At 44.6% G+C, this 19,139-nt stretch overlaps 2 protein-coding genes across 3 annotated transcripts in view; both read left to right on the top strand.

Moving 5' to 3' along the window:
- The first annotated feature begins 70 nt into the window (after nt 1–70).
- On the top strand, nt 71–6,462 carry LOC105559844 (transmembrane and TPR repeat-containing protein CG4050-like). The gene is made up of 12 exons (XM_012008452.1): nt 71–673; nt 1,519–1,655; nt 1,754–1,835; nt 1,908–2,123; nt 2,195–2,367; nt 2,730–2,985; nt 3,834–3,982; nt 4,078–4,390; nt 4,580–4,870; nt 4,981–5,163; nt 5,253–5,537; nt 5,672–6,462. The coding sequence occupies exons 1-12, from the start codon at nt 482–484 to the stop codon at nt 6,344–6,346; spliced, it is 2,952 nt and encodes a 983-aa protein (XP_011863842.1). The 5' UTR covers nt 71–481; the 3' UTR covers nt 6,347–6,462.
- A 2,880-nt stretch (nt 6,463–9,342) lies between these two features.
- The window catches only part of LOC105559845 (LIRP-like), a 22,480-nt gene continuing 12,683 nt past the window's right edge, over nt 9,343–19,139 (top strand). Inside the window, exon 1 of one of the 2 annotated variants that reach the window (XM_012008454.1) lies at nt 9,343–9,494. The gene's annotated coding sequence lies outside the window, so the exon portion shown is untranslated. Of the gene's footprint in view, nt 9,495–16,560; nt 16,638–19,139 lie in introns of those variants that run through there. The other variant, XM_012008453.1, reaches the window with a different exon arrangement.

The raw sequence follows: 19,139 nt of genomic DNA on the forward strand, positions 1-19,139 counted from the left end.
CCCCCCTCCCCTCCCGACGGCAGCGAGAGAGAGGAGCTCGCGCTCTCTCTCTCTCCCCTCCCGCCCCCCCTGGGTCGTTGCCCCGCACTGGTGACGACTATGTCGGTGAGGCCGCGACGCCGCGGTTCTTGGGCTCGCCGGCACTCGCGCTGATGCCTCCTGGTTGCGACGCCCCGGAATCAGTAGTGATGTGCCTAAACGCGGACGCGGCTACGCGGTCAACGTGCGTGGAAATGACATTCGTGCGTTCCTCGTGGAGTTCCTACGGTTGAGAGAGCATCCGCGAGCGAAAGAGATAGAGAGAGAGAGAGAGAGAGAGAGAGAGATAGAGGGAGGGAGAAGACGGTAGAGAGGAGAGAGAGAGAGAGAGCGAGGCGAAAGGGAGAACGGTCCTCCTTCCGTTGCCCGGCGCGGCGGTGTCCGCGGCGATCGTGCGGGAAAGAAACGGAAAGGCGGCCGGCCGATCGATGTTTTATTTGTGATGGGAGTGCCTGCGCGGGGAGCACTCGCGGCGATCGTGGCGGTAACCGCGTTCGCCGTGTACCTAAACAGCCTCGGCTGCGGCTTCGTCTTCGACGACATCTCGGCGATCAAGGACAACCGCGACCTCCGGCCCCACACGCCCCTCAAGAATGTCTTCTACAACGACTTCTGGGGCACCCCGATGCACAAGGTGCGAGCGAGCGAGCGAGAGAGAAAAAAAAGAGGAGGCATCGTCCGACCCCCGTTGGAGGACGCGCGGCCGAGATCCCCCTCCCTCCCTCTCCTCCCCCTCCCCTACAGATGGCCCCCTGCGTATTGATCCGCGAGCGTCCTGTCCATTTCATCCCGATCCGATCCCCCGTCCTGTCTTCTTCCGTCTCTCCCCCTCGCGCGGGGTCGTCCGACAATAGGGGGACGGAGGGATCGAGATCGACGTTGCGGTCTCTCGCAAAATTTCGAATTTTTCCTCCTCCCCCGCGAGAACCAATGCGCGAGAACGATCTCTCTGCCTCCCCCCCCCCTTCTCGCCCGGCGTTTGCTCCCGAGGATTGGCAAATATTGGGTTTTCACCTTGCACTCCGCTCCTCCGGCAATTTGACGTCGCCGGAATTCTATCGATCTCGAGAGCGCGGCCGGAACGGCCGCTCTCGAGATCGGCGTAGGCTCCGACGGGGAATTCGGGTCCCACGTAAATCCTTCGGGGGGACGAGTGGACGATTGCCCGTGACTCTCGCACGACGATCGAATACACATGTCTCTTCGTCCACAATATCGACAATAATACGCGAAATTATATCAGTCGGTGGAACGGAATAAACTTTCTCCGAGGTTGATTTTGTTAATTACGAAAGATGCAAAAATGCCACCGCGAACAGCGGAAGTTCGCCTAAACAGTACGTTCGACAATTTGAATGTTTATTCCTTTCTACTTGTCTTTTTTTCTTACATTCATCTTGTCGATCGGTGTCTTGCCAGTTGATCAATTGCGCTAACTTTTGAAGTAAATCAACCGCCTCTCCTTTTCTTTTATAATAGGAACAATCGCACAAGTCTTATAGACCTCTTTGCGTTCTCACATTCCGATGGAATTACCTGATTCACCAGCTAGACCCCATGGGATACCACCTGCTAAATATTATTCTACATGTTGGAGTATGCCTATTATATTTCAGGTTGGTTTACAATCAGTATCTCGATTAAATTGTAGACGATCACTTCCTAGTAAGGCTCGCGTTAAGAAACAAGCTACAGCGCGGAAAATTGCTTGCAGGACCTGTTTGATGTTTCTGCCAGATACAGCGAGTTTCGTGTCATCCTTGTTTTTCGCTGTGCATCCTATACACACAGAAGCAGTACGTAGAACGCTTTGCGTTGCTGCTAGCAGGCGACTGTCGCCGGTGAATAAAACCAATTTATATTCCCAGGTGACGGGCGTAGTTGGCAGGGCGGAAACTCTGTCCTCCCTATTTTACCTGGCAGCTTTAATCACATATACTAAATGTTGCAAGAGTAAACGATCTACAGGGTGGAAATCCTTGATATTATCCATGTTTTTTGTATTTACCGCGATGTTGTGCAAGGAGCAGGGAATTACAGCGACCGCAGTTTGTGTGCTGTATGAGATTTTTGTTGTACAGAAGGTAAGACCCGCGCGACGTAACATTCCCCACCGTGGGCAGGATTGCGCTCTGACGCCTGTAACTTTCCTCAGGTTAGAGCGAGGGATATTTTCTTAGCACTGAAGTCAGCTTTTGGTGGTAATAAAATTTCACCTGCGTGGTCGGGCGAGGGTACAAAACGTCTGACCGCCCTTACACTTGTTACATTTAGCCTGCTTATCCTACGGTTACATATAATGGGCTCAAAGTTACCTGTATTTACCAGGTATGCTAGTGTATATGTGCAACTTTGTACCATTTTTTTTTAACGCCAGTAATTGATTGAACAATGTAGAAAAATTGCACGACGACCAACGGCTGGCAAATTCTAGTTAAAGAAATTCATTGCGAAAAATATTACCTCAGCCGGGGTTTGAACCTGGACCTCCCTCGGCCACTGAGGCGAATTGGCGAGACGCCCGCCTAGAGTGTAGGGAGGTCCAGATTCAAACCCTGGCCGAGGTAATATTTTTTGCAATGAATTTCTTTAATTAGAATTCGCCGGCCATGGGTCGTCAGGCAACTTTTCTACATTGTTTATACAATTTTGCCCACGCGCTAATTAATAATCACGTGTACACCTTCCAGATTCGACAATCCCGCATCGGTTGCCACAACACCAACGAGACAGCTTACGTATAATTATCTCGCCGCAGTGAATCTAAGACTGCTGTTTCTTCCAAGTGATTTGTGCTGTGATTGGACAATGGGGACGATACCATTAGTAGAAAGCTTTATCGATATCCGTAATCTCGCGACCCTAGGTACTCACGGAGCCGTACTAGGATTGCTCGTGACAGCCGTTGTAACGCGTAGCAGACAGACGTCGGTCATACTTATCATGGTCAGTAGATGACGGGCGGCGCGCAATTAGAACGTAGTCGATTAGAATATAAGTAATTTGAGTATAATCGTACATGTTTGTGGAATAAAATATGCATGTGTTTTAATTAGAATTGTACGTACATATACCAGGGTGTCCAGTGGTCAGGGAAATGGCTGGAAAACCGGGAATTCTCAGGAAATTTCAGGGAAAAGCCAGGAAATTTTACGATTTATCTGGATTGTTTACAATCCGAGGAAGAATTTAAAGTTTTTAGAAAATAAACTTTCCTTTGGCTCTCAGTACACTAATTTTCTCTACTTTGCTAAACATCAATTTATTTATAAGCGTGGGCGGTAATTTATACTTTCATTGTCGTGTTATTTTATTTTTATGTGTTCAACTGATTGTGAGATAAACGATAAAAAAAAAGATGAATTACTAAACAGTACTATCTAAGTGAGTTATAATACTATCTAGTAAGTTGCAAACAAAGCGCAGTTAAGCAAAACGAAAGCATCATATATGATGCTTGTTGTGTAATGATATGTTCGTTCCTATTACACATTGTATTACACATAGATGGTATAATTGCTTTAATTTAAATTTGTATCTTTTTAAATTCCGGACTTTTGTTTCCCGAGAAAAATATTTCAAGGACTTCGTCATTTAACATTTACTTGATTTACAGATGTACGCAAATTATGCATCTTGTAAAAAGTTACATTAAACGGTCAGAGAAAAGTTAATTCCGGCTCCTAGAAAACCTGAGAAAGTCAGGGAATTTTTTTTCATTGAATTTGCTGGACACCCTGATATACAAGGATCCTATGATTAACAATACTAATATCCTAAAATAATGCCTGCAGAGTTTGGCTATGATGATACTTCCCTTTTTACCCGCGTCGAACCTTTTCTTTCCGGTCGGATTTGTAATTGCCGAAAGAGTGTTGTACGCTCCTTCCATGGGGTTTTGCATGCTTATTGGATATGGATGGAGTATTTTGGCAGACAAAAAGTAAGTCGACTTCGTCCGCGGACGCAACTTTGTACGGATCGTCTTCGCGTGAATCGTGGACAATCTTTTCTCTTACGTGAACGACGATCTTTCAGGTGCAAGAAGCTGACGCTACTTTTGCTCGTGACACTTCTGGCGGCGCACACGACGAAGACATTTGTCAGAAATTACGACTGGTTAGATGAATACTCAATATTCATGTCCGGCTTAAAAGTGAACGAAAGGAACGCCAAACTGTTCAACAACGTGGGTCACGCGTTGGAGAGCCAAGGCCGCTTTAAGGAAGCATTGAATTTTTTCAATATGGCTGTACAGGTTCAGGGCGATGATATTGGAGCGCACATTAATGTCGGAAGAACTTACAATCATCTGAAAATGTTCAAGGAAGCTGAAGACGCATATTTAAAGGTAAATAATGTCACTTGGGTGCCCCAATATCACATAACTTGACTCACTCTTCGTCTCTTCCTGTCTTAGAAAGAAATAAGGAGTGAATTAAAAGCACAGATTAAAGTTATGCGACGTTGGTGCAACCGGGCCCTAATAGCTTTACTAATCTGTCTGGCTCTTTCGATCATTTCTATTTTTTCTTTCTAGGCAAAGTCATTACTACCAAAGGCGAAACCGGGAGAATCTTACCAAGCACGTATAGCACCAAATCATTTAAATGTGTTTGTTAATTTGGCCAACTTGATAGCTAAGAACGCAACTAGACTAGAAGAGGCTGATTTATTATACAGACAAGCGATCAGTATGCGCGCGGATTATACTCAAGCATATATTAATCGTGGCGATGTTTTAATTAAACTTAATCGTACAAAAGAAGCTCAAGAAGTTTATGAGCGAGCATTATTTTACGACAGTAATAATCCTGATATCTATTATAATGTAAGTAATCGAGTTGTTATCTAATAGTGACGGAACACGGTGTTAGACAGCGTTCAAGAGACATTGGAAAGCTCTTGATTGCAAAAGTCGAATTATTAACATTTCCACAGCTTGGTGTCGTATTTTTGGAACAAGGGAAGGCATCCCAGGCTTTGGCATATTTGGACAAAGCTTTAGAGTTTGATCCAGAGCACGAACAGGCATTACTGAATTCCGCCATACTACTCCAAGAATTGGGACGGGCAGAATTGCGTAAAGTAGCTAGGGAGAGACTGCTGAAGCTTTTACGGAAGGTAATCTCTCGCGTCTTTTGTTTTCCAAAGGTCCTTAAAACTATGATTATTATGTTAACGTGGGCTTATGCGCATTTATCTGATTACAGGATTCTAATAACGAGCGTGTGCATTTCAATCTGGGAATGCTGGCCATGGACGATCACGACAGTGGCAGCGCGGAACGTTGGTTCCGCAATGCCGTCGCGTTGAAAGAAGATTTCCGCTCTGCGCTGTTCAATCTCGCGTTACTCTTGGCCGACGAGCAACGCCCGCTTGAAGCGGCGCCGTTTCTGAACCAGTTGGTCAGATTCCATCCGGATCACGTGAAGGGCCTAATCCTCCTGGGAGACATTTATATCAATAACATAAAGGATCTAGACGCTGCAGAAAATGTAAGACGCCGCGCGAAACTCGACACAATTTCCTCTTGACAATTTACGCCTAGAAATATACGCAATCTGTGCCTCGTACAATGATAGATCGTTCGCGTCGATAATTCTAGAGATATAACGTCAAATCGTTTCAGTGTTATCGCAGAATACTGCAGCTGGATCCCACCAACATACAAGGATTACATAATTTATGCGTCGTGATGGTGGAACGGGGTAAGCTGGGCTTAGCAGCGCAATGCTTGGAGCGCGCTGCCGCTCTGGCGCCACACCAGGACTACGTGCAGAGGCACCTCTCGATCGTGAGGACCCGTATCAGTCGTCTACCGCCGGATCAGCGCGACGACGGCGTCTTCGACGATTCTTTCTGGAACAGTAACGTGAAGGACCGGCCCTTCAATACCGAGCCGTCGAGCACGCAGTTTTTGGGAAAGGCCGATTCCGTTTTCGCGAATCACGCGACAGTTCACAATCACATAGGAAGTAAGCAGAGCAATACCGAGTCCCTGAATAATCACATTATACATTTGAAAGGTCCATCAAAGCCCGCCCGTGCGATGAGCAGCGTCGGCGCGGAAACGAAGGACGGGCAGGGTCCGAAGCAAACGACGGTCCCCGAACTGACTAACATCGTGGAACCTACCACGGACAGGGTTTTCGATAGGATTATAAGCGCCGACGTAACGAAGCTAGATATCACGCAGAAGCACGGCACGAAACACGCCAATTCCGATCAGTTCAATCAGAGTGCCGCCGCGACTATCAGCGGCAAGCAGGGGATTCAGCAGACAAAGGACAGTGCGTTGTCATAGTATTAAATGTAAAATCCGCCGAATACTGTAAAGTTATGCATATAACGGAAGGTTATGGTGGTACAGTCATATAGAGCTAATGTGTGAATATAAAATAAATACAGAGTATTGTTTTATATGCTGTATAAAAAATAGGACGTTTTATAAAATATATTTAAAACAATTGCGCGTCTTTCACTTCCCTCGTGTGCATTTTTCCCCTCTCGTACCGGTCTTCGTGCTCCTAATGTTGTACAATCGATTGAGGACGCGTGGAGGAACAACGTTGCGACAATTCCGCGTAAATTCTTTCTTTTAAATGTAGGCTGATATTCGTAGCGATTTTACATCTTTTAAAATTATGTTGCAGGCCAAATGCGTTTTATTTTTAAGCGATTCCATCGTCTTTACCAATATTTCTGAATAATAATCCTAAATCCTACGAAACTCCAGTTTCCTACGGCATGTCACAAGTCGCGTTCTATTTATAGCCTCGCGCAAGCACACTGAAAAGTTTATATCGGGACGATCACGCCGCGGAGATTACAGCGAGAGACCAGATTTCAACTATGTTTATCGATTCCTCTGGTAATGCTCGAAACTTTGCAAGAATATACGTATCTTATTCGTCGCTTTGCTAAACAAAGTTTATTCGAAAGGTCATCGCCCGATCGTCAATTTAGTCCATGCATTACCTGCAACTTATTATCGATTGCAGCACGAAAGCAAGCCGGTTGCGGGTTGCAAAGTGGCAAAGTAATGAATCAAGCTGGCTTTCATGTTCATCGGATGCCAGGCTGTTGAAACATCATACAGTATGCATGTGGAAGTTACAAGACTTTTACCCTATCACGTCCCTCACCCACGGGCCAAACGTATTAATGCACCGCCGTGTGTGCGCGCGCGCGAGTAATGTAAAAAAGCTACGCCCGATAAATATGGAAATGAAAACACGAAGTTTGCAATGTACAGGGTGCTTGCGAATTACCCAATTTCGTACCGGCCTTTCCATCCGCGCGAAACGCGTACGCGGAATTGCAATTACCATTATCTTCCCCGTTCCATCATTAAGTTTCGCACGCGCGCGTTGCGTCGCACGCATGAATTTTATCACATCCTTAAGGGATATATATATTTATTTTATGCGCGCACAATAATTTCAAAAATAAGCGTCTGCGATATTTTTCCCCCGTTTATTTTCCATCGGCGAGAAATGTTGTTCTCGCATTTTCTAAACGTATTAAAGTTTGTTATGTTTTAATTGGGATGCAAATCTTCGCTGAAGACCGACTAATCGTAGAGACAATAGAGAAACTACATTACATCCGGAGAACTTGTTTAAAATTAAATCGCGAGCTACCTCTGTTGATTTCTTTCGTTCTTAAGATTCCTATTGAACAACATCGAGTTTGCTTGACCGTATCTGGCAATTTTTATGTTCAAGACTCGCTACATTTCGACCATGGGTTAGGAAATTTTTAGATTAATACATAGATAATTCCGATTTAATTTCCGTTGGAGAACAGCTAGGCGGATCAAGTACATATTGTAGTTATTTTCGCCCGGTCAAAACACCCCGCCTCTAAATAAGCCGACACGCCGAAGACGACACTGGCTTCCAGCGTGGGGCCAAACAAACCCTCGATATTGTCTATATTAGGAACAGCTAAATTAGATTTCGTACTGCCTGCGAAATCCGGTCATCGGACGAGGGAAAACTGGACACGAAGGTACCGCGTTAATAATCGTCCTCGAGACGACCGCTTGTGCCGGACCGACCGACTTCGCGGCGCGACGCCCAGAAAGACCGAAGACGCTCATTGATCTATTGTGGCAAGATCCTTTCTAATCGAAAACAGTGTCCTTGGTAAGTCACGCCGGCTCAGCCCGAGCAACTGTAAAAGCGACGCCGGTGTTCCATTTAAAATTTCCATTTCGGTCAGCGCCGGCGAGCGCTATTTCGGGGACACGGGAGGTTTCCGATCTAGCGGGTCCGGCGACGCGAAAAATATCTTATTTTTAAAATCGACGGGATTGCAGATACCCGGCGCAAAGTATGCCCACTCTCGCGGAAGCCTGAAAGATAAAGCTCTGATAAAGTTCGAAGGATGTCAAGTGGGCATCGATATGCGATCATCTCGTCCCAAGAAGCGCCAATGCGCGTATGTGCTTTCAATGTACACTGACGAAAAAATTTTTTTAAACGAAGTAAACAGATTTGCTTAAATTTATTTTTTCTTTCTTATATAAACAATAGACGTGTTAAGTCGATAGTCGAAAGTCTCGAAGTAATGTTGAAGTAAAAAATAAACCAAAATTATAAATTTTTTCTCTATTACTTAAATTAAAGAAATGCGTGTTTTAATATGTTTATTATTTTTTAAAATTTAAGTTAATAAACTATTAGGAGCCACCTAATGAATAATTTTCTTGAGTAATGTTTTTTTTATTAAGACATTTTTTTATCAGTGTACATTTAAATTAGCAATTAATGCACGTGAAGAAACGTGGAACACGATAAAATGACGAAAAGAGTTTTATATACTGCGCCGCGTGAAAAAATAACGAAACGTATTTTAAAACCAACATATTACGGGATCAATCTTAACATAAGGCACTTTGCAAAAGCTCAGATGTTATATTTAAAAAAATGTGTCACCCTAGCTTAATTTTTTCAAGTATATCGCACTTTATTGCATTTTCTTGTTTAACGCCGGGTCCAAGCCTCAAGCGCTATTTTAAAAGCAGAGATATGTAAAATTTGCCACGAGGTTAGACTTAACGTGGTTCACGTGAAATCTAAAATAAGGGGGGAAAAAAGTCGCACGTCATCTGACTTGACGTCGCCGCCGTGGTTTCCGGTCGTGGAACAAAGGACGGGCGAGGGCTTTCGGGGGTCGCCCGGCACCGTGGACCGAAATCGGCCGGCGCGAGGGCAAAATGAGGGTGTAGGGGGCAGTTCACGGTTGACCGCACGCCCTTCCGTATGCAGGCGCATTAGCCGCGCGATTAAGGGAAGCTGACAGGTACGCCGGTGCTTAATGAACACGTCTCCGCTGCTCAGGATTACCACTGGCGAGCTGAGTGTTTATAAGGGAGGCGGCCACCTTTTCGGCCACCACAAGACGCACACGCATCATCGAGTAACAATCGCCGGCACGCGCGCACGGTGAGTACCACGCACGCCGACCCTTCGCCACCCTTCGCACCGTGTCCGAGAAGGCTTGTCGAGAGACTTGCCTGGCACTGCCGTGAGGTACACGCGCACGCACGCATCGACCCTTAACGAACTGTAACAAATCGAATACGCGTCCGCGATCGTAAACGTTTCGCGCCTCCGGGACAAACCCTTGTTACTCCCAAGTACGTTCTCAGAACTATTCTCGAATTTAATTCAACGACGGCTTTCCATTCGACAGGGCTTAAAAATACTTGCTCTAAACGGCGCTTCCCGCGACGGTAAAATTTTATGTGCGATCAGTCGTGTGATTTATCGTTGGGCCACTGTCGCATCGCTGGCGTGTACGAATCTGAAGCTCGTAGGATTTGCAGCCTCATCTTCGCTATTTTAAATTCGCAGTGTTAAATTTGCATCAACGAGCAGCCGTCAATGAGTGCTCCCGTTCGATACGCTGTTATTTTTAATTGTCATGTATGGTAGAATTTCTTACTTTGACACACACAGTTCAAAAAACAACCGTTCCATCTTTTACTCGATACATTTATGGTGTCGATTCCTACTGATCTCCTTGAATGTAGTTTTCACGCTCGCTAATATTCCCTTTGATTTGACGATCGAAAATGCGAAGAATAGATGGAATCTCATTTTTTCATACACTGAAATCCCTTTGGATAAATTTTTATTAGAATTAATCCCATCTTATGGTTTTTTACCTCCGTTCTTTAATTGACGACATATTGAGCGACTCTACTTATCGAGTTAAATTTAACTCTATAGAAACAGTGTTCGCCGAACCTAAAACAATTTAGGAGTGTGTTCTGTAAGAGAACCTTCGTTCCACAAGTTCTAGAGCTCTCCTTCGTCTGTTCGGTTTTTCTCTCTTGCTCTACAGTGCCACGTACTTTGCACAGAAACAGTGTTACAGAGCGTCTTTACAGAAATACCTTAATTTACTCAACAATTTCGGTAGATTTGTGTCGCCAGTGGTGATCGACCAAGGAGAATTTAAAAAAAGAATCGACCAAACTGGCCAAATTGATGTTTATTTTAGTCACTAAAGGCCAGCTGGGTCGATTTTTTTTTAAATTCCCCTCGGTTAATTTACTCACTTAAATGTGACGTATTAATTAGAGCCTCGAATAGCGTTCTCGCGAGAATAATCGGAGACCGATGATACCGCGATCCTTGATAAAGATGCACTCATTTCCCACTCTTACGTAACGTCGTCGTACGCACGTTTACGGTTCACTTTTATTTCGTAACGAGTTTAACGCTCGATACGCCGCGGTCCCTCTTACACGGACAAACTCCCGTCGTCCGATGGTGAATATTGCAGTACTTGGCCAACTTTTTACCAACATTTATGATACAAGCTGCTCGTTCAGGCGGCAAATATTGTGCATCCGCGCCATGCGAGTTCTAGCAAACGAATATCAGAAGCAGAGAGACGTACGGGGCTAATGTCACAGGTGAAAGCCACCTTAAGCCTTTATCGATCGCGATCGTTGACCGCGTCATGTAAGGTATCACGGTATTTTTTTTTCCTCCATTTCTTGTAATCGCGACTAATCAAGCGCGCGAAATGAGGTATTTTTCGTAAAGCTCCCCTAATGTCACGTATTTTAAGAGAATTCCAAGCGACTCGGGCTGTTTACACGCGGAAGGGAAAATGCGTAGCCGTCGCAGCTGAAAACTGCCTGTGGCAACTAAAGTTCAGTTGTAAAATATGGACGGCTAATATTTAGTTGCGACAGCTAAGTATTTTGCTACTGTGCCTACTGTTTTAGACAAAGGGGAATTTTTTTTTAAGTCGACCAGACTGGCAAAAAGTGATCTTTATTTAAGTCACACGCCGTTTCGACCTCTTTATCGGGTCCTTTTCAAGTACAATCTGGAAACAAATTACTCAAAATGCTCGAACCACAATACCAAGAAAAGAACTTTAAGTAGGATACAAAGGAAAATGCCTAATGTGGACTGAAAAAAATTCATTTATGCCGAAACAGAATGAGTTCATGAGTCTGTGGCAACAAATTCATAATATCATATCTGAAGTTTTTACAAGTGAAGAGAAATAAATAAATAGATAAATAGTAAGATAACAAGTTAGAGAAATTAATTAATTAACAAGTGTAAGAGTAAAAAACATAAATAAGTTAATTAATTAATAAGTTAAGTGCAAAAGTAAAAAAAAGTTAAAAGGGCAAGGGCTCATGGACTCATACCTACTGTATTAGGTGCGACAGCAAACCGTTTGCTGGGGCTTAGAAATTGATAGTTACAGCAGCAAAATATTTTTAGCAAGCCATGATTAGCTACGGTGGCGAAAATCTTTCTTTTCGGTATATATAATGTCTTGCGCGTACGAAAAATAACGAAATAAAGTCGGCAAGGGAAAAATGGCGGGCCTTTTCACCCCGGGACGTTAAACGGACGCTGCTTTATAAGTTTCCAGACGTCTCGTCTCGCGAAAACGAGAGAGACGTCACTCCACGTCGTGTCTCAAAAGGCTCCGTTGAGATCAATGGCGAATTCTGAAGGCATTTAAATTAATAGGGGGACCGGATTTAAAAATAGATACGCACTTTTAATAATCATTCATCGCGCGGGTCATTAGAGATACGATTTTCATCTACTTCGTAAAGATATACGGTGAATGAAACGGCTTGAAGTTACGTTAGATAAGTGAGGGTGAAAAAGTGAAAGAGGCGGCCCCCGCCGCGCCGGAGTGGAAAAAACTTGAAACTGTCGTGGATAAACCGGGGTAGCGAATGAGTAACGTCACGCGAAGCCGCGCGCTATACCTGAGGATTCTTCGTATTACCGCAATGCCTTACGATTAACTTATCGCTGGATCGCGTCCCTACACATCCGAGTTCGCTTCTTGGAAAAAGGCTCGCGAAATGCCTTTCAACTTTCTCGTACTTTTCTGTACTCGCCGGCGTGTCGCGCCACACGTTGATCGACGTGGTTGACGTAAAAAAATGTTCTTTCGATCGTTTTCATATAATATTTCTTCACGACGATCACGTCTATTACATTTTGTTATTTGGGAATATGATGCGAAAGTACGATATGAGTGAACGCGCGATCGACTGATAAAATTGAGGCAACGTCCTAATCTCTCATCGATATGTTTAATTGTCAATCTCGGACAATGACATATTACGTATTTATATTTTGGGAAAATTGAATGCAAAAACAAAGAGAAACGCACACGGAAAAGGATGCTGTTGAATTAAGCAAAATGAAGTTGCTCGAATTAAACGTCAACGTCACGGACTGCCACAAACATAAATAATTCGCTCAATTGCATTTGCTATGGATTTTAATTTTAAGCATTGAACTAAATATCCAGATTATTAAGACAGCAATCTGACGTTCTTCATTTATTAATACCGATGTTGTTTCAACGATTTTATTTCAATTACGCTTATCTTGTTGATACAGCATCATTCTTTTTCCCGCGTGCAGAAATCAAAGCGTGCTCTCTAAAAGTCAATCGATGGATCATCGCTGAAAACAGTGAACAGTCACTGATTTGTAGTTATAAGTACACCACTGAAAATCGCAGTGGTATACTCAGGGTTTGGTAAAGTTACTTAATAAAAGTATCTAGTTAAAGTTACAATTTGTTTCGCTAAAAATGTAACTAGTTACAGTTACAAGTTACCAATTCTGAAAAGTAACGCGTTACAGTTACTCAAAAAGTAGCGAATCATCACTTTGCAGTTACTTTCTTGCGATGAAAATAAAAATATCAAAACTACGTTTTGAATTATAAAGTGTCGATAAAGGCGTTTATGCGCAAATGCAAGACCTAATGCGATCTGTAGGGGTTGAAAAAATATATAAAGTAACTATTAATGTAATTATTAAATTAATTACTGGTTATCAGAAAAATGTAACCGAGTTAAGTTACAGTTACAGACAGAGAGAAAGTAACGAAGTTAAGTTAGAGTTACCAAAAAAAAAGTAACTGTAACTTCGTTACGAGTGACGAGTTACTTCCCAACCCTGGGTATACTTATAACTGTAAATCAGTGACTGTTCGCTGTTTTCAGTGATGATCGACTGATTGACTTTTAGAGAGTAGTTGGACGTTCACGGATTATCGGGAACGCAAGTTCGCCGAGTGCGACGGAGATCGTTTGAAAGAGAATGAGAGAGAGAGAGAGGGAGACTCACGCGCGAGATTTTTACTCCCGCGCCAGAAAATCGCTGGTTTCTGATCACGTGCCCAGTAATGGGTCCCATTAGGGCTGGCCGATGAAAGTAGGACAGCAAGTACTTTCCGCTCACGAGGACAATTGCCCGCGTATAAGCGTACAGCTCCGCCGACTCAATTGCAGGACTTGTGATCGTTTAAGGGGAGGGCAGCATCTGCCCGGCACTCGTAGATCGAGATCGTTATCAGTGCCTCGAGAAGAGCGCTGGTTGCTGAAAGTTGTTGAAAGATCTTCGCGCGCCTCGGAAGACCACCGGGTTCGTTCACGGCGGTCTTTCTAATCTTACGAATCACCGTATAATCGGGGGGGGACCAATGCCATTGTCTCGCTGTAGAAAAATAAGCATGAGCCGTCGGCAAATTCACCTCCGCGGGCCAGACCTTACACCTCACTTCGTCGCGAGTATAGGCTTCATTTCGAATCTGCATTTTGGTCTCGCGGGGACGTTCATTATTCGCAGCTCGGCGTCGAGCGTCTCGCTCTCAGCTTAACGATTATGCGAAAAAGTGCGAGTGGTTTCACGTACACGAGAACTTACGTGATCTCGCGCTACGCGAGAACAATGCAGAGAGAACGGGCAGGCATCTCTGCCCCGCTGTGCGGCGGACGGCGCGGTGGCGGCGGTGGCGGCGGCGGCGGCGGCGGCGGCGGCGGCGATCTCGCTTAATCGTTGCCCGAGCAGAGTGCGCCGAGAGTACATCCGTACGGTCTGGTTGTGGCACACGTTCGCAGACAACTGTCCAGACCGCAATTGGCCGTCTGCGGCGGCTGGAAGAATGCCGGGACAAAAAGGGAACGCGAAAAAAAAAGGAGAGAGAGAGAACTCTCCGCCGGCCGGCCGCCGTATCTCGGCCTCCGCACCTCGTACACGACCTCGCGATGGAGGTCATTCAATTTGGAGGCGATCGTTCGCAGACCTCGTCGTCGCGACTCCCGCAATCCCGCCGGTCGCGCGAGAAACCGGCAAGCGGGAGAGATGGAGAGGCGCGCGGACAGCAGAAATTAATTCGTACATGCGAGTGCGGTCGCGTCGGATGAGACTGTCGAACGTGGACATTTCACCGCGAATACGTAACTTTCGATCTCGCATCGTACGGTTTCCGGGTTTTCCGAGACCGGTAAATCGACGGATCGTGCTTCGCACGAGGTAGAGCTGAAGTGTAAGCTCTTGATACGTGTCGCAATAATTTCGATACCTTTGCGAGAAAACAAGACGAAGATATCGGCGTCGCGTAATTGGGCGAATTTATTCTTTAATTAATATATCGATATAAGGCGCGAGAGCAGACATAATTATAACAACGAATGCAATTACAATTAAAATTACAATAGATAGTAGAGATAACAGAATGCAATATTTTTATTTTCGTCCAAATGACAAACTCTTCGCCCAAATAAATTGCGCAAAGAAAAGTTATATTATTTGCGACTGTCTCTTTTGGTAGCAATAAACTTGATAAATTTGCCTAAAAAGTAGTATTACCTATAAAGAGATTATTTTAAAAAAATATAACGAGAATTTCCTATGGGATCTGTTCGTGTCGTTCTTTACGGAAAAAAAAGTAACGAAATCCTAACTGAAAAATTACTGTGCACCAGTGATTGAATCATTAGAAATTAGCGATGTACTGTAATTTTCTAGTAATCATTTCGTTGCTTTTCCGCGAGGGATAAATTAACTTCTCCCACTTATTTTTATATGCGTCAATAAGAGGAAACCGCCAATCATAAATCAAGTAATAATAAAGATTAATTAACTAATCTCAAGCTGTAGCTTGCGTGAACAGGTTACACATTCAAACTCTAAGCAGCCGCGTCGAGCAATTACTGATTGAACGACGGTGCGAGACGATTTGCGCTCGATCTTCGGCGGAGCGCACAGACGAGACACGTTTTCTTGGGGACCGATTGCTTCCCTCACCCGTTGCCCTCCCTCCTCGATCTGCTTATTTTCTTCGCCGCTATCCCCCGGCACCACACTTAAATAAGGGGCAGCAAGCACGGGAGAGAAAGAAAGAGAGAGAGTACGAGCCACCTTACGCTAGTTCGACAGGGACCTTCTGTCGAGGCGGAGTACCGAACCTCCACGAGGACAAGTCTTCGTGACAATTGCGATCAATCAGGCCTGGCATTGTCAGAAACGTGACCGCACCATTACCAGTCGGAAGAGCCTGAGACGCTCGTCGGCGACCGAGCGGTCGAGACGTGTTTCGCCGATCTTCTCGTAGAGAGGAGGAGCTCGTCGGATCTGCGCTCGCGACCATCGCCGATTACCACCCGCCGACTTTCTCCACATAAGCTACAAAAGAGACGACTTGACGAAGTCGTTCGGCCCGAGGCGTAACGAGATCGTTGAATGAGGATCGGAGATCGGGATCCAGCGAGCTCAACAATCTCGGGCGTGCGACCGTGTTGGAGGCTGCTGCATTGGAGATTCTGGGAGAAAAGAAATTCCCAAGGGGACAAATACACGGCTGTGATCCGCGAAACCTAAACAACCAGCTAAGAATACCAAACCGCAGTACTTGGGGGCACCCGCGGGGTTCTGGCCTCCAGGAGTACCGAGGATCGCGACCGCTCTTCGGGACAGGTGAAGAAGAACGAGGGACAAACTCGCGCGCGAAAGGTGTGCCCGCGGTCGCCCGTGGCATCAATGCATCCCAGACAGTGGGAAGGGTTGATCGCGCCGGGAAGTCAGCATTGCCTCGAGACGGTGGCCCGATATCGTCTACTAAAGTATCTCATGATCGTTTCCCCATGAGAGACACCAGCCTCGTCATCGTCGTCATCGTCACGTCCCGCCTGCTCCTGTCGCCCGAGAGAAAGTGCCAGGCTGTGATACTACTACCCCGTGTGATAGAGAAATCGCCTTGTGATCCCGCGTTTTACCTCAACGTACTCAGTAAGTCGCATCCTATCCGCCCTCCTGCCTCGCCGTTCTCGTTGGACTCGCGTAGGAAAGTGACCGAATTCCGATCAGAGACTCGATCATGAATCTTTTCCTCGGGCGTGAACTCGTGGAAAGTGAAAATGTTCCGTTGACAAATGTTGAATTCGTTAATAACATTTTTCACTTCTCATGAGCTCACGTAGGAGAAAAGGATTCAAGATCGAGCCCCAATAATTTGATGATCCGCTGAAGGCCTGTGTCCACGACGGTGGAACTTGGTCCAAGTTCTAGTTCCGACACTGAGAGAAAAGTCTTTGAAAATTTATTTGTGGCATATAATGTTTATTTCGCTAAAATAAACATTATTTGAGGCATATAATGTTTATTTCAGTGAAATAAACGTTATATGCCACAAATAAATTTTCAGAGACTGTTTTCTCAGTGGAGAAATGTGTAGCCAATCAACTTGCTATTCCATAAAAACTGCGAGTTGACTGACGCAACGCTTTTGTAGATATATTTCGTTTAAAAGAATTTTAACAAATGTTTTATCTGCAGTTAAAGGTTTTATTTCGCGATTAATTTCAGTAGATATTCAATTCTCGCCGGCTATCACAGCCAAATCTTTCGCATTAAATATACAATATATCGTGTATTTTATTTTAATTCGATAGCAACTTGACATTTGTTACAACAAAAAAAGAAGTCGACTTCGTGCTCTTGCAACGTGACAGCTGAATAAGCACCCGAGATATTTTAGCTCAATATAACTGGACCTATCGTTATCGTCCAAGATTCGTTAAAGTTAGTTTAAATTATTGCTACACATTTCTCGAAATTGGAACTTGGACCAAGTTCTAGGATCATGGACGCCTTAATAAGCGACATAAAAACACGTCGATGCCTTTTATGATATCGACAATATAGCATAAAGTTGTAAATATATAAAAGAGCAGAATTGAAGTGAATTACTTTAACATATCGCTTATTAGCGACTTATCAAATTTTTTATCCGCATTTGGTATCTGATTCGAATTTGGGCACTTTATCCTACCCTCTGCCGCGTAGAAATTAATTATAATATGAGAAAGAATATATACTTATTCTCCCGTGAGCTTTAAAATAGATCCGTTCGATCTATATTCGCGCTCTCGCCGCTCGATTCGATCGCCGCTTAATTTTCCGGTTGTTAGCGCCAGATAAAACGCAGGAAGCGGCTCCATTTCCGTTTTTCGGACGTTTCTCGATAATTGACAATTTATTCGATTGTCCGGACCGATTTGCAACTAGCAACGGCTAATGACGCAACGCTTTTGTAGATATATTTCGTTTAAACGGATAAAAAAATGTTTTATCTGCACATAAAGATTTTATTTCGCGATTAATTTCAGTAAATATCCAATTCTCGCCGGCTATCACAGCTAAATTTATCGCATTAAATGTACAATATATCGTGTATTTTATTTTAATTTGATATCAACTTGACATTTGTTACAACCAAAAAAAAAAAAGAAGTCGACTTCGTGCTCTTGCAAAGTGATAGCTGAACAAGCACCCGAGATATTTTAGCTCAATATAACTGGACCTATCGTTATCGTCCAAGATTCGTCAAAGTTATTTTAAATTATTGCTCCAAATCGGAATCGCGTCACGAGGAAAAGAGAGGCAAAGAGAAAGAAAGAGCGGGAGAGTCGATTATCTTGAATCTCTCGAATTATTCGGGGACAACGACTGACACTAATTCTAGTCACGCATGGCCGCCTCAAGTGCTATGCGAGTCCTCCTCAAATTGACGCATATGAGCACGCTTGGTGCTCGTGCACCGTGCAATTTTATTATTAGAGAGTGCATCTGCCTCTTAAAGTCTCGTTTGTCCGAGCCATTTCTTCGAATTATATACGTTAGCCCGACGACGCGGCCAATTAACGATCACGGAAAAATTAATGAGCGCCGTCAAGCTCGAATCGTTAAGCTCGAAACAGTCCCTTGCTACCTCGACACGATTTAACCGCCGTCCTCCTCCCGACACCGCCGATTCTCAATCGCGATTGCGTGCGGGGACACGCACGGAAAGTATACGCGAGCGTGTCTTCTTCACATGTTGCGCTCACTCGCATTTCTTGCCCCGCGCGTAATTTACAGCGCGTAAGAGCGCGTCCTCGATACGTTTAGAGACCCTGGAGTAAGAGACCGGCCGTAAGAGCTCGTCAAATTCCTGCGAGCGAGAGGGAAACAATCGTAGAACCGTAGAAGAGTGAGATGGCCTATGTTTCTATCTCACTCGCAGGAATTTGACGAACTCTTATGGCCAGTCTCTGATTACGGGGTCTTTAGATACGTTCTGCTTAGGCTTATCACACAATACCAGGCAACAGGCAATAGGAATAGGGAATAGAATTTTTGACGCGTTGGATTCGTCGAAAATTTTCGTCCAACCAATTCAACACGTCAGAAATTCTGTTCCCTGTTCCTGTTGCCTGTTGCCTGGCATTGTGTGATAGGCTTTAGTGTCCC

The sequence above is a fragment of the Vollenhovia emeryi genome, unplaced genomic scaffold, assembly GCF_000949405.1.
Source record: "Vollenhovia emeryi isolate VEMERY1.0 unplaced genomic scaffold, V.emery_V1.0 DF939251.1, whole genome shotgun sequence".
Taxonomy (NCBI): Eukaryota; Metazoa; Arthropoda; class Insecta; order Hymenoptera; family Formicidae; genus Vollenhovia; species Vollenhovia emeryi.

Bases quoted from the DNA above. Each gene is read 5' to 3' on its own strand.
- LOC105559844 (XM_012008452.1), top strand. From the start codon at position 482: ATGGGAGTGCCTGCGCGGGGAGCACTCGCGGCGATCGTGGCGGTAACC. The intron at 2,124-2,194 runs GTAAGACCCGCG...AACTTTCCTCAG, and splicing joins AGATTTTTGTTGTACAGAAG to GTTAGAGCGAGGGATATTTT. The intron at 5,538-5,671 runs GTAAGACGCCGC...AAATCGTTTCAG, and splicing joins ATCTAGACGCTGCAGAAAAT to TGTTATCGCAGAATACTGCA.